We start from the raw sequence: 14,937 nt of genomic DNA on the forward strand, positions 1-14,937 counted from the left end.
CATTAGCAGGGTCGATAGAAAAGTTAAATATTTTAATCATATTACTGAAAGTTCCCAATTTTCTTATTTGATGAACTTGGATCAGCAGAAAACACTGACTTTTTTCCTAGCTTAACGACGAACTACTGCATACTATAAATACATTTTTCTAACCACTGTGATGATAGTGTGTCTTTAAGACATATCCTGTCTGGTTTCTCTTGCAGAGGGGTTTTGGCACAGCGTGCTAAAATGTTTCCTTCAGACAGGCAGTTTTAAGTTCTCCCTGGGTGTTTTACTTTTAAAGTAAGACGCCAGAATCATGAATGGGTGGGGTCAGACTCTCTCAAACCCAGAAGATGTTAAAAAAATCTAAAAGGACAGTTTTTTTTCTATTGGACTGAAGAGAGACAGCTCATGAGAATAATAACTGTGTTGCTGAATTGCTGGATAACAAAGTGTGAAGCTGGATGAACACAGCAGGCCAAACAGCATCTTAAGAGCACAAAAGCTGACAGTTCGGGCCTATACCCTTCATCAGAGAGGGGGATGGGGAGAGGGCTCTGAAATAAATAGGGAGGGAGAGGGAGGCGGACCGAAGATGGATAGTGGAGAAGATAGGTGGAGAGGAGAGTACAAATGGGGAGGGGATAGGTCAGTCTGCGGAGGACGGACAGGTCAAGGAGGCGGGATGAGGTTGGTAGGTGGGAAATGGCGGTGCGGCTTGAGGTGGGAGGAGGGGATGGGTGAGGAAGAACAGTTTAGTTAGGCATGGACGAGCTGGGCTGGTTTTGGGATGCAGTGGGGGAGGGGGAGATTTTGAAGCTTGTGAAATCCACATTGATACCATTAGGCTGCAGGGTTCCCAAGCGGAATATGAGTTGCTGTTCCTGCAACCTTCGGGTGGCATCATTGTGGCACTGCAGGAGGCCCATGATGGACATGTCGTCTAAGGAATAGGAGGGGGAGTTAAAATGGTTCGCGACTGGGAGGTAGGGTTGTTTATTGCGAACCGAGTGTAGGTGTTCTGCAAAGCGGTCCTCAAGCCTCTGCTTGTTTCCCCAATGTAGAGGAAGCCACACCGGGTACAATGGATACAGTATACCACATTGGCAGATGTGCAGGTGAACATCTGCTTAATATAAAAAGTCATCTTGGAGCCTGGGATGGGGGTGAGGGAGGAGGTGTGGGGGCAAGTGCAGCACTTCCTGCAGTTGCAGGGGAAGGTGCCGGGTGTGGTGAGGTTGGAGGGGAGTGTGGAGCGGACAAGGGAATCACGGAGAGAGTGGTCTCTCTGGAAGGTAGACAAGGGTGGGGATGGAAAAATGTCTTGGGTGGTGGGGTCGGATTGTAGATGGTGGAAGTGTTGGAGGATGATGCACTGTATCCAGAGGTTGGTAGGATGGTATGTGACGACGAGGGGGATTCTCTTAGGGCGATTATTGCGGGGGGGCGGGGTGTGAGGGATTTGTTGCGGGAAATGCGGGAGACATGGTCAAGGGCGTCCTCGACCACTGCGGGGGTGGTGGGTGGGGGAACCTTTGTGTTTACGGAATGCTGGCTATTTTGGAACAGTTGATGATTAGTAATTAAATAATACATTTTCCTGCTAGTTATTTCAATAGAGTACAGTTATGTCAGTTCTTTTTGTGGTATTTCAACTGTGTTGTCTGAATAAAGTATATTTTCATTAAAGCTTAGTGGTGGACCAATAGAATCATATATGGATTGCAGCTCCCTCCACTGACCTTTTTTTTTAAAAGAAATATAAAAGTTAGGGTCTAGGCTATCTCCATAACATACTTTGAGGGTCTGTCTGGTCCATAACATTTCAGGCAACTAAACATGAACCACCAGCTTTTGAGTTAAACTCTTACCTTTCCTTAAACCCTGTCAGATATAAGACAAACAAAAGAACATAGAATGTTGTGGGTGTAGAAAAGTAAGTTAGAGAACACTGTTTGATAGCTCCAATCCCCAAGATTCAGAGAAGTGCCCTTACGCTTCCTGTGAGCCCTTCTTTGTGTAATAGTCTTCTCTCCAAGACTAACTGTTTAGCCCTTCAGTCACTGGTTAGAGGCAATAGCTTATAGGCAAATGGTGAGAATAGCTCACTGTCTTACAATGCTTTGTTAATTCTCTGCAAGGAGAGAGCATGTTGTCTTTTGAGTCTGGAGGATTTCAGCTGCAGTGTTGTTCATTCACCACCTTAGCTACCTGCCCAATCAGATTGGGACAATTGGGTATAGTCAAACTGAATATTCCTGGCCTAAACAACTGTCCTGATTGTAAAACTGATCAATAGCCTGTCTTTGGGCATGACCGCCCTGAACATGCCCCCTACCCTCCTGACAATGAGTCCAGCAATCTTTCCCCACCGCTTGAACAAGTTGTAAATACAATGCACAATGAGTTTGAGTAACTTGTTTTCAAACTGCAACATCTCTTTTTCCACAGTTTTAGTTATGAAAAGAAGTATCCATTTCCCTTAAACATGGTCTTTACAAGCTGATTTTACTTTTTGGATTTCAGGAGATAGAGGAACAAGAAAGACGATTTAGAGAACAAATGAATTTTGTGTTGGAATCAACAGAAAACCGCTACTCTAAAGAAGCATCATTAGATTGGAAGAGAATGAATGAAAACTATCCGATTTCATCTCTAATCAATCGAGTGGATGGCCATCAATCCAGTAGTTCTTCTAACCTTGGTAATTAGAAGTTGGAAAAAAAAATGAAAACAAGGCATTTTGTTTGACTGTTGCTTGAGTCTTCGCTAGTAATTGTATAATTTTTAGTACTTAAAAATGCTCATCACCGTCAGATTTAGTAACTTCTGTTTTGAAGTTATCCAATGTTACTGATTTTTTTTAAGCACTAAATTAGCTCTTATTGAAGGAAGTTGCTGTTCTTTCTTTAAAATTACATTCAACTATTTGGGGGGAAAAAATGGAATTTTTGAGATTAGATGTTGTCAAGCCTCAAGTGCGGACACAATGAGCTGAAGGACCCCTTTCCATATCGCAAGATATCTGACTCTAAGACTTGAGGGTTGAAAACATCTAATTTTGAATATTTCTTAAAATATTCCATCAGTTCTAATCCCAATTTTCAGCACTTGGTCTGCAGCCCTTCTGTCTTATAGTGTTTCAATGACTCACCTAAATATTTTGTTACAACTCACTGAGATAGTCCGCTGGAAATCAAGCCCTGTTATTCCTGGAGTCCTCACAGAAGTCAAAGATTTTACAATATGTAACAAAATTTCTTAATTTACCTGATGTGTCAGACGTGAGTAATAAAACATGGACTAGGTTTCTGTGCTGAGCAAGAATTACGATTTATTACGAGTACTTGGTCTTTATCAACAGGTAAACCATTGGTATATAACACTAAGTGAAATAACTCCAGCCTGTCTACTACCTATTCATAGCTGAATCACTCTAGCTAGTATCCTGTTGAATCTCTTTTGCACATTCTCATGCAATCATATTCTTCCGATTTATTGGCAGTTCTAGCTGCTGTGCTAGTACTCCAGCTCTGGCCTAACTTATGTTTTATACATCTCCTCCATAACCCCCCCACTCTTGTATTCAAAGCCTCAAGTAATAAAGGCAAGTATCCCAAGAACTGCCATGCTCCTCAGCAACTACTCCAGTGAAAGGGAGGAGCCCCGCCTCCTCCTTTCATTCCACCCACTGACCCTCTCTTCCAGCTACCAAGTGGATTCATCACTCCTATTGATAAAACCAGGTCGTACCTACCACTGTCCACCTGTTGCCACTCTTCCTGTACCCACCACCACTACCACCTAACACTACTGCCTTATGTGCAGTCTCCCCAACCCTCTCATTCAGTCCTGTAGAAGGGTAATACCTGAAATGTTGACTACTCCTCCTCAGATGCTGCCTGGTTTGATGTGTTTTTCCAGCCTCCTGTTTGTTTACCTTGGATTCCAGCACCTAGAGTCTTTTTTTTTTGTCTCATCCCATATCTTTAACCACCTTTTTACCTACCTGTCCTGCTGCCTTCAAGGAGCTATGGATATCAACACCAAGTTAGAGAGAGAGAGAGAGAGAGAGAGAGGACACCAGGTTACAGTCCAACATTTATTTGAAATCACAAGCTTTTGGAGCATTGCTCCTTTGTCAGATGATCATAGGTCATCCCTTCAGTTGCTGTTCAGCTATTGACAACTTTAGTCACACTGTTTGTCACTTTGATCACTTATTAAAACTAGTTATTCAGCCACTTGACACTTCATTCACATCACTTGTACTATCTTTTGACACACTCAATCCCTAGAACTATCTTGCAATGATCTCTCTGCTTATAAATTCTGCACCTGCGTACTTCCCTCCATTTCACCTGATGAAGGAGCAGTGCTTCGAAAGCTTGTGATTTCAAATAAACCTGTTGGGCTATAATTTGGTGTCGAGTGACTTCTGACTTTGTCCGACACCCCCACATCGTATCCACAGCAAGGTCCCCTTGACCTTCTGTACTCCAAAGATTCTGCCATTCAAAATAAAACATTTTTCCTTGTTGATTGTCCCAAAATACAGTACTACTTTTTTTCTGGATTAATTTTCATTTGTCATTGGTGATCCCATCTGACCGGCTTATCTGTATCATCCTGTAGAGTAGGGCTTTCCTCCTCACTATTTATCACTCTGCCAATTTTCAGGTTGTTTGAAAACTCTCTCTTAATGCATTCTACATTCATGTCAGTAAACCAAATTCTGAGCTGCTCAACTGAGAACTGTATCTACTATGTGTACCTTATCAGGAACATGGTCAACATACAATGAAGTTAGAAAGAAAAAGAAATGACAGGTACAACATGCAGAAAAAATTTAGTGAGTTGAAATGCTATGTTTAATTTAGTCTTGTACACACAAACAAGTTAGGAGCAGGAATACGCTGTTTGGCCTCTTGCATCTTATTGAATGATGCATGTTCATGAAGACTGATAGACTAAATTAAGGTTTATTCACGCACTTATAACTTGTATAGAATGCTGCCTCTTAATACATGAATAATTAGCCTCGACTTTGGGGTTCCTGGTCTGCTGCTGGATCCCTGAACCAAGGCTCCTTCCATGCACATTAGTCCTAGGCTTTTGCTACAATTGACATTTTGGTTGAGGGTTAATTCATGTTTCCAAGATCTGCTCTCAATGCACTCTCACTTCTAGCTGACCTGTTCCCACATGTGTCTAATGCCATCACCTCCAATTCCTATATTCTTGTTCTGTGATTGCTTGATGCTGGTGTTTGAGTACATTTCGTTCTTATAATTCACTTCCTGCTTCTTGCAGGCTCAGCACAGTTTACATGGGTTTACCATTTTACCCCTAGTTCTTGAATTTGGGCAAGTTGCTTAAGTCCTCACCCCTCAAGCCTGTTTCTCAATTTGCTTTGATGGTTGATGTGATTGTGGCTTCAACATCACATTGCTGTCTGTACTGATCACCTTTGACTTTTTGTTAGTTGAGTTTTTCTACCTCTGGATTAAAAATATCCGAACTCTCTGTCCCCACTGTAACTGCGAGGAAGAGAATTCCACAGACTCGTGACCTTCTGAGGGGGGGAGCGGCGGTGGGGGAGGAGTTCTTCTCCTCTGTGTCTTATTTTTAAACTGTGTCTTTAATTTATGTTTACATCTAGAAGGCAAAACATCCTTTTCACAACCTGCTGGGTACCCTCAGGATCTTATTTTTACTAAGAGCATCTCAGCTTTCATAAATAAGGAAACCAAAAATTTGCACAGTACCTGTGATCTGCCCAGTGCCCTATTCAACTGAAATAAAACATTCCTGTTTTTGTATTGCATTGGAGGATCAGGAAAGTTGGTGTCTCGGGTTGGGACCCTTCTTCAGACAAAGTGAAGAAAATCCCTGATCCAAAACGTCAACTTTCCTGCTCTCTAATGCTGCCTGGCCTGTTGTGTCCCTCCTGCTCCACACTGTATTGTCAAATGACACTACGACTTTGTTTTATTTTGTTTCATTTGTGTTCCTAATCACATGCTGTACCTGCACATTAACATTTTCTAAATCAAGTACAGGACAAGCATGATTTCTTTGTACTCCAACCGTACAATTCTTGTATTTAAACAGTTTTGCTCTTCTTGCCAAAGTGGTCAGGTTCATGTCAGTCCATATGATAGTCTACCTGCCAAATGTTTGCCCAGTCACTTAACTGACCTAGATGAAATGGTTAAGTGGCGTATTGCTGAACTGTTAAACCTAGGTAATCTCCTGGGAACCTGGGTTCAAATCCCACCATGACAATCTGGAATTAATGAAAGCAGTTGACCGAGAGTCTAATGATAACCATGAGTCCATTGTCAACTGTTGGAAAAACCCATCTGGTTCAATAATGTCCTTTTAGGAATGGAAACTGCCATCCTTACCTAGTCTGGCCTGCATATGACTCCACACCACTGTGTTTGTTACCTAATAAGAAATTCAAATAAATTAGTTAAATGCCATTTCTTTCACAAAACAAAGAGTCTTGGTCTAATTGCATTGCGATTTTCTAAATATCCTGCTATAAACCTGCTTAACTATATATTCCAAAGTGTGGAGCTGGATGAACACAGCAGGCCAAGCAGCATCTCAGGAGCACAGCTCCTGAGATGCTGCTTGGCCTGCTGTGTTCATCCAGTTCCACACTTCGTTATCTTGGATTCTCCAGCATCTGCAGTTCCCATTATCACTAACTATATATTCCAGCATGTCACCTTGTTATTTTATTCTTCCCTTCCTATCGACCACAATGCGTGCCTCTGTTTTTGTGCCAAAGTTTGGATAAGTTGATAGTAAATGATTTGAGTTAATTTAACATTCTCTTGTAGGATGGAGTGTCCTGACAAGACTAGCATTTGTTATCCATTCTAATGACGTTGAACTTTGGTAAAAACAGAATTATCTCAAGATGTAATGTTCTTGATAGTTTTATTGTAACCTAACCTTGGAGAAAGTTCCCGTTAATGAGTTAAAGGATGCATAATCTAGAAAGTTGGTATTCAGTGATCTAGCACTTTTAAACCTTTCCTCCGGGTTTTCGAAGGTGCATTGTTTGTCAATTTACTTTTCCAGCTTTTACCAGTAATTCAACAAATACTGAATCCTCTTTGACTGGACGGGGATCTGGGAATAATAAAATGCATGAGATGCAGATTTCATGTTTCCTTAAACAACGGAATAGATGGTCCCAGGTGAGATGGAACAAGATTGTACAGAAATCTCTATTTAGATTCCTAGACTGCAGAAGTAATGTGTGGAATGGTCAATATGCTTATTAAATCATTGTTCTTCTTAGAATTTAGAGTTGGTATAATACCGGTAATTATCATCATGCCTCTTGTATTTATTTGGCTGTATAAACACACTAATTCCATGCAAATTTTAATGTTTACATGGAATTAAATGCAGAAACTGGCTTTCCTGTCAGCTCAACTCTACATGGGATGAGACTCGAGCTCACATTTCACTACTGTTAGAGCTCTTCTTTAAGCTTTTTGACTAGTATCCCACATGGGATGGAAGCCAGGAGGTCTAAGTCCAGAAGTGGAGTTCTCCAGATTATCAGTATTTATCTGTATTCCTCTATGGAAATGAATTTGCTCCTTACGGTTACAAGAGGTTTCACTGAGACTGAAGAGTGTGGATAAGCAAGAACAAATGATTACTTTATTCATTTCTAAAACCTAAATTTAAAGTTTTTCTTTCTTGGGATGAAAATGCCTGTGATGCATCTGATGTCTTATAAAATATGAATTATGTGACAAAAACTTAAATTGCTAGAAAAGCTGAGCAGGTCTGGCAGCATCTATGAAGAAAAATCAGAGCTAACGTTTTGGGTCCAGTGACCCTTCCCCAATTATGAACCCTGTTTATTAACACAATTCCTGTGTTTGAGGATCTATAAGAGAGGGAGGTAATTTTATTATAAAATGATAGAATGACTGGCAATAAACCTGAGTTCTGAACTCTATTTTTTAAAAGAACCTCATGTTTCTAGGTTGTGTGACAACCATATAACATTCTAATTATCTATTATCCTTCCTGTTGTAATCTTTTAAATCTGAAAGTCTTTATAATTAGAGCACTGTGCTGTGCAGCCTCTCTACAAGGCTGACTGCCTATAGCCAATTGTTAATGATCCTTTGTGCAGCTGTTTCTAATTTGCACTTTAGTTTCTTTACTGGGATGAACCCTTGCACCAATTGTGGGTGAAGCTACAGTTACTGTTCATATATATCCCAGGAAAATTGCCATTCCACAATTGTTCTGCATAGCTTTTTTTTTAAGGGTAACTATGTGATGAGAATCTATTGAGATTTTCAGTGAAGATGCTGGTACAAATGAAAGAAGACAAATAAGTTATGCCCTTTGTTTCCAGTAGTGCAAAGATAGAGCTCAAACAGAAAACCAGTTGAGAGTGTTTGTTTTATTTTGACGGTGCATAATGCTAGTGTGCAATTTCCCTTTTAAGTTTAAATACATTTAAACTGCTAACAAAGTGCACTCATTTGGCAGCCCCTGCGTGCATTTAACTGTCAAGTTTCCTCAGTTATGGAAAAACTAGCCCATGGATACTAAATTCCAAGTACTCCCAAAATTTGGAGAATGGCATGTCCCTTAATTATTTAGAGATGTTGTGGTGCTTTTTGAGTGTAATACAGTTGTGTAAATGGCATATGTGTACAAAACTAACCAAAAATGCAAGGAATCTCTTATAGGCAGGCTCTAATAGAAACCTTTTCTGTCTTAAATTAAATTGGTGAATTGTAATTGACCATTTGACACCTGATTGCTTTCTTCAGAATTTTATATTTCCCAATATTGGTCAATATCTCAAGTGAATAGTAGTCCTCAAAGTTACGTTACTTCATAAGGGAAGGAATTTGTCTGATTGTAGCTAGGAAAAGAGTAGAATATATGCTGAAGGTGGGGTGGGGGAAGGAGTGAATGTTAGGTGGATACTCAATCCTATTACTGTTTCTCCTTCCCCAACCTGAACACACATTCAACCTTTTCCTGGCTTTTACAGTCCTGAAGAAGGGTCACTGGATTTGAAATGTCAACTCTGTTTTGTCTCCACAGATGCTGTCGGATCTGCTGAGATTTCCCAGCAATTTCTATTTTTGTTTCTGATTTCCAGCACCTGCAGTCTTTTTTTGTATAAGAAATTTAGCTATTTTGTTTATCTTTTATCTGTAATACTTTGGAGTGAATGAAGTTAACTTGAGAACCTTGTCAAGCTTTCACTTTGATGTCATCACTTTGTGGAATTACTGTATTTAAGGTGAATACATCCGACATGCAGAAGAAGTTTAATAAAGTTACAGCTGTGGCAAAAGGATTCCTTACTCGTAGACTGATGAAGACAGAGAAATTGAAACAACTTCAACAAACTGTAAAAGTAAGAATTTTGAAATCTGACATTGATCGTGGATAAGAAATCACATGGAGTCATTCAGCTCATTGTGACTTTCTTGCCTCTGAAGATGCTAATCAGGTAGTCCCATTCCTTTGTTTCAAAGATAGCATTTCAAATTCTCATTTTCTTATATTTTCCATTCAGTTGTGAAAGTTGGAAACAAAAGCTGTTGAGATAAAGCTTCTATGCTTAGAACAATTTATGTTTTTATCATCATGCCTCTTGTATTTATTTGGCTGTATAAACACACTAATTCCATGCAAATTTTAATGTTTACATGGAATTAAATGCAGAAACTGGCTTTCCTGTCAGCTCAACTCTACATGGGATGAGACTCAAGCTCGCTAGATTTTGAAATAACCAGAAATAGAAATAATCAATTCAATACGTTTTGAATTTCTAAACAATAGAAATCATTTAAGTTTGTATGTAATCACTTATGTTCTTGTTGAAGGATACCTTGGAATTTATCAATAATTTTCGGACAGAAGCACCTCTTAAAAGAGGTACTGTTTCATCACAAGATCTTTCATTACACGAAAGAGTTGTTGCACAGGTATTGAGTCAGACTACACAAATTTAGTCCATTAAATTTTAGATTGCGAAATTCCAAATCTGTATATTTTTGATTTCCTTTTTCTAGTTGCGAGCTGCTCTTTATGAGATTCATGATATCTTCTTTATATTCAACCCTGAAGAAAGAATGCAAATTCTGTGCCATGATCGGGAAATTCGCAAAGAGAAACAGCTGAGACAAATGGTAACTTAGACAAACTAGGGCTCAGTGACCAAAGTATTTCTGTACCTGAATATTATTTTTATGTTGGAATATTTCTTTATAACATGTAATTATCTCTGTTATTAGCTTCTGTAAATAAGAGCAGATTGAAGGCTCAGAACTCTGCAGTGAATAACTTGCCACCTGACACCTGATGCTTATCCAAAATCTACGAGGCACTGGTCAGGAATGCAATAGCGTACACCCCCACTTCATTATATAAGTGCAACTCCAATAACACGTGAAGCTTGGTACCATCGAGGCCAAACTAGCCCACTTGATTGGCACCTCATCCATTATCTAAACCATTCAGTTCCTGTATTATCAATGGACAATGGCAGCAGCATATACCATCTACAGATGCCTTACACCAATTCTAAAGGATCCTTCATGACCACATTTCACACCATGACTCCTCCTGTCCAGAAGACCAATGGCAACAGTTACGTGGGATCATCACTACCTTCAAGTTCTCCTCCAAGCCACTTACCATAATGACTTGGAAATATATTGTTGGTCCTTCAGTGTTGCTGGTCAAAATCCTGGAGTTCCTTCCCTTATGGAATTGTGGGTTTACCTCCAGCACATGGGTTGTAGCAATTCAAGAATGCACCTCACCACCACCTTCTCAAGGGCAATGGTCACATTGCCCGTCCATGAAATGGGAAAATGTTTCTAAGTTAAAGTTTTAGTCATTTAGGAGGATAGCGAGGAGATATAATAATTTCAAGAAAACGTTGCTACATAGCCTCTAGATTGTCATCAAAGCGTAGGAGCAGGAGGAGGCCATCGGACCTTTCAAACCCACTCCACCATTCTTCACGATCATGGCTGATCATTCAACTCAATAGCCTAAAACTGCTTTCTCTCCATAACTTTTGATTCCATTTGCCCCAAACGCTGTATCTACCTGCCTGTTGAATATGTTCAATGTTTTGGCATCAACTACTTCCTGTGGTAATGAATTCCACAGGATCACCACTATTTGGGCGAAGAAATCTCTGCCCCACATGGTCTACTCCGAATCCTCAGACTGAGATTCCTGGTTCTGGACACACACCATCAGGAACGTCTACCCTGTCTAGTCCCATTAGAATTTTAAAAGTCTGTATGAAATCGTACTCCCATTTGCCTGAATGCCACTGAAAACAATCTAGTCAATCTCTCCTCATACGTCAGAACTGCCACACCGGGAATCAGCCTGTTAAATCATTGCATTCCCTTGAGCAAGAACATCCTCCCCCAGAAAAGGAGACCAAAACTGCACACAGTATTCTAGGTGTATGTTGCATAATTTCCAAATAAACAAGTGAGGAAAGATAATTGGCTCTCATTAGTGCCTGTGTCCATAGGACAAAGTTATAAGAAATGTTTTGTATGTTGCACTAATTATGTAATCCATTGTGCGTTTTGTCTGTCTTGATCTTAAATGGGCCTTTTCACCTTTACTGTAGGAGAAATGGAAGAGTCCTAAAGAAAAAGGAGCTCTTTCGATTGCGACACAAAAATCTTTAGACAGAAAAAGGCAGATTAAGTAAGTGCGACAGTTACTGAAACAGTACTTTTTGTCACTTTGGTTATAAAGGAAATATTTAGTATTCAAATAGCTGAACATTAGTTTGCTTTTCATTTTCCTAGAAAAATCCCTATGACGGATTTATGACGAGGTGATAAGTTTGCTTGCTCCACTTTACTTGCAAAATCAAGTTTGGGAGATAAACTCGTTTAGATTGGCGAAATTGTTGCCACCTTCCTCGAATTTGATTAGGGCTGACTTTTATTTTCAAGGGCTGCTGAAGTGGGAATAACCAGTAAACAGAAGTCACACGTGAAACAAAAGGCTTCCTCTGAAACCAGGTAAGTCCAGATAAAGATCAGCAGTGTAAGGCTGTTTATTGTACAGTATAAACTTAAATATCCTACTGCTCATTTTCAGAATTCTTCAACCAAGTCAGGGGCAGAATGCTCCAGCCCAAAGACTACTTCACAGACAAGGGTAAGTGACAGAAAGAATGGTTGTTTCAGTTTACTGCTTCATTCAGAGTTTGAGCCTTGATAAGATCCTCAAATCTGTTATCATCTGGCTAATTGCCATAACTTTTTATCTTTGTTTAGTGTAGATACAATTTGAAATCCTAGTTGTTACCCAAGTAGTAGTAATAGTTATGTTGGTATAGACTTAATGGGCTGGAGGGCCTTTTCTGCACTTTGAATCTATAAATAAAGCCACAGGATTCCATTGTTCTGAACAAACAATATTAACTGCTGCAACCAATTTAGAAAAATAATTCCATCTGTTTGGGGCGGCACGGTGGCTCAGTGGTTAGCACTGCAGCCTCACAGCGCCAGGGACCCGGGTTCAATTCCAGCCTCAGGTGCTTGTCTGTGCGATGTTTGCACATTCTCCCCATGTCTGTGTGGGTTTCCACCCGGTGCTCCAGTTTCCTCCCACAGTCCAAAGATGTGCAGGCTAGGTGGATTGGCCATGCTAAATTGCCCGTAGTGTTCAGGGGTGTGTGGGTTATAGGGGATGGGTCTGGGTGGGATGCTTCAAGGGCTGGTGCGGACTTGTTGGGCCAAAGGGCCTGTTTCCACACTGCAAGGAATCTCATCTATTATGTGTTCATAACCTGTGTTCTAACATTCAGTAATAACACAAGGTAAATGTGGGTAACAGATTCAAATATCTGTGATATTTGTCTTGGCTGCGGATGCTGTTTACTGTGTTGTTACAGCGCCATAAATAACAAGTGCGGCCGAGACAAATCCTGCCGATTTCTCAGCAACGTCTCAGATGTTATTGACACTCTGGATAACCAAATCTCAGATTTTTTTTCTATGAAGCAAGAGATGCCAATTCTTCACCTCCTAGCTTTGGAAGTTCTTTGTAAGCTCTGTCATGGACTACCTCAATGACTTCTCATGTTCAGGCAGTTCAGTCTATTCTTTTGAGGCAATGTTCCACTGGATTCCCCATCATGGGCATAATCCTGGCTCTTCTGCAAGTTGTCATCTTCATCAGATTTCCCCAGGATGTCTCAGAACTTCAATATTTCTCCCAGTGTCAGGCAAGTGAAGCTTGTGGCCTTTGTTTATCTGCAGTCTCTCAGCTGCAAAGAATTGTCGATCTTCCAGAGAATTTATCCTAACTGCCTGGAGTCAGCTAAGGGCAACACTTCATCTTTTGTATTCTCCCAGCTCCAAAACTGCAAGTGACTTAAAATGAACAAAAACAGTACAGCACAGTAACAGACTCTTCAGCCCACTAAGACTGTTGTTGTTTTTCTAAACTTAAAAAATCTTTTGCCTCCATGCAGTTCAAACCTTCTTCCCTGCCTTTTCATTTGTCAAGATGCCTCCTAAATGAGCATCTGCTTCCACCACTAACTCTGGCAGCAAGTTGCAGGCTCTTGGCACCCTCTGGTTTTTTTTAAAAAAACAACCTGCCTACTCCAACTATCCATTCTATCCCTCCCACTCATAATTTTGTAAACTCCTATCAGGGCATGGTTGCAAACATGGTTAAGGAAAATCCCAAAGCCTTTTATTCATATATAAAGAGCAAGTGGGTAACTAGAGAAAGGATTGGCCCACTTAAGGACAAAGAAGGAAAGTTATGCACTGAGTCAGAGAAAATGGGTGTCATTCTTAACGAGGACTTTGCATCGGTATTCACCAAGGAGAGGGACATGACGGATGTTTAGGTTAGGGACAGATGTTTGCTTAGTCTAGGTCAAGTTGACATAAGGAAGGAGGAAGTGTTAGGTATCCTAAAAGATATTAAGGTGGACAAGTCCCAAGGTCCGGATGGGATCTATCCCAGGTTACTGAGGGAAGCTAGAGAGGAAATAGCCGGAGCCCTAATAGATATCTTTGCAGTGTCCTTAGACATGGGTGAGGTCCCAGAGGACTGGAGACTTGCTAATGTTGTCACCTTGTTGAAAAAGGGCAGCAAGGATAATCCAGGTAATTATCGACCGGTGAGCCTGACGTCAGTGGTAGGGAAGCTACTGGAGAAGATACTGAGGGATAGGATCTATTCCCATTTGTAAGAAAATGAGCTTATCAGTGATAGGCAACATGGTTTTGTACAGGGAAGTTCATGCCTTCCCAACTTAATAGAATTCTTTGAGGACGTGACAAAGTTGATTGATGGAAAGGCTGTAGATGTCATATACATGGACTTCAGTAAGGCGTTTGATAAGGTTCCCCATGGCAGGCCGATGGAGAAAGTGAAGTCACATGGGGTCCAGGGTGTGCTAACTAGATGGATAAAAAACTGGCTGGGCAACAGGAGACAGAGAATAGTAGTGGAAGGGGGTATCTCAAATTGGAGACCTGTAGCCGGTGGTGTTCCACAGGGATCTGTGTTGGGACCACTGTTGTTTGTGATATCTGTAAATGATCTAGAGGAAGGAGTAGGTGGTCTGATCAGCAAGTTTGCTGACGACACTAAGATTGGTGGAGTAGCTGATTGACAGTCCCCTTCACTGAGATTACAGCAGAATATAGATAGACTGGAGAGTTGGGCAGATAAATGGCAGATGGAGTTCAATCTGGGCAAATGCGAGGTGATGCATTTTGGAAGATCAAATTCAAGGGCGAACTATACAGTAAATGGAAAAGTCCTAGGGAAAATTGATGAACAGAGAGATCCGGGTGTTAAGGTCCATTGTTCCCTGAAGGTGGCAACGCAGGTCAATAGGTGGTCAAGAAGGCATATGGCATG

The 14,937-nt window shown here is 40.7% G+C and overlaps 1 protein-coding gene across 12 annotated transcripts in view; it reads left to right on the forward strand.

The window, feature by feature from the left end:
• LOC125462139 (centriolar coiled-coil protein of 110 kDa-like) overlaps positions 1-14,937 on the forward strand; it is a 104,446-nt gene that overhangs the window by 77,603 nt on the left and 11,906 nt on the right. For all 12 annotated transcript variants that reach the window (XM_048551737.2, XM_048551738.2, XM_048551736.2 and 9 more), the window contains exons 6-13: positions 2,512-2,689; positions 7,084-7,202; positions 9,296-9,412; positions 9,885-9,986; positions 10,074-10,190; positions 11,663-11,742; positions 11,997-12,065; positions 12,145-12,204. In XM_048551737.2, coding sequence (XP_048407694.1) covers positions 2,512-2,689; positions 7,084-7,202; positions 9,296-9,412; positions 9,885-9,986; positions 10,074-10,190; positions 11,663-11,742; positions 11,997-12,065; positions 12,145-12,204 — 842 coding nt within the window. The remainder of the gene's footprint in view (positions 1-2,511; positions 2,690-7,083; positions 7,203-9,295; positions 9,413-9,884; positions 9,987-10,073; positions 10,191-11,662; positions 11,743-11,996; positions 12,066-12,144; positions 12,205-14,937) is intronic.

Source organism: Stegostoma tigrinum, chromosome 23 (assembly GCF_030684315.1).
Source record: "Stegostoma tigrinum isolate sSteTig4 chromosome 23, sSteTig4.hap1, whole genome shotgun sequence".
Classification (NCBI taxonomy): Eukaryota; Metazoa; Chordata; class Chondrichthyes; order Orectolobiformes; family Stegostomatidae; genus Stegostoma; species Stegostoma tigrinum.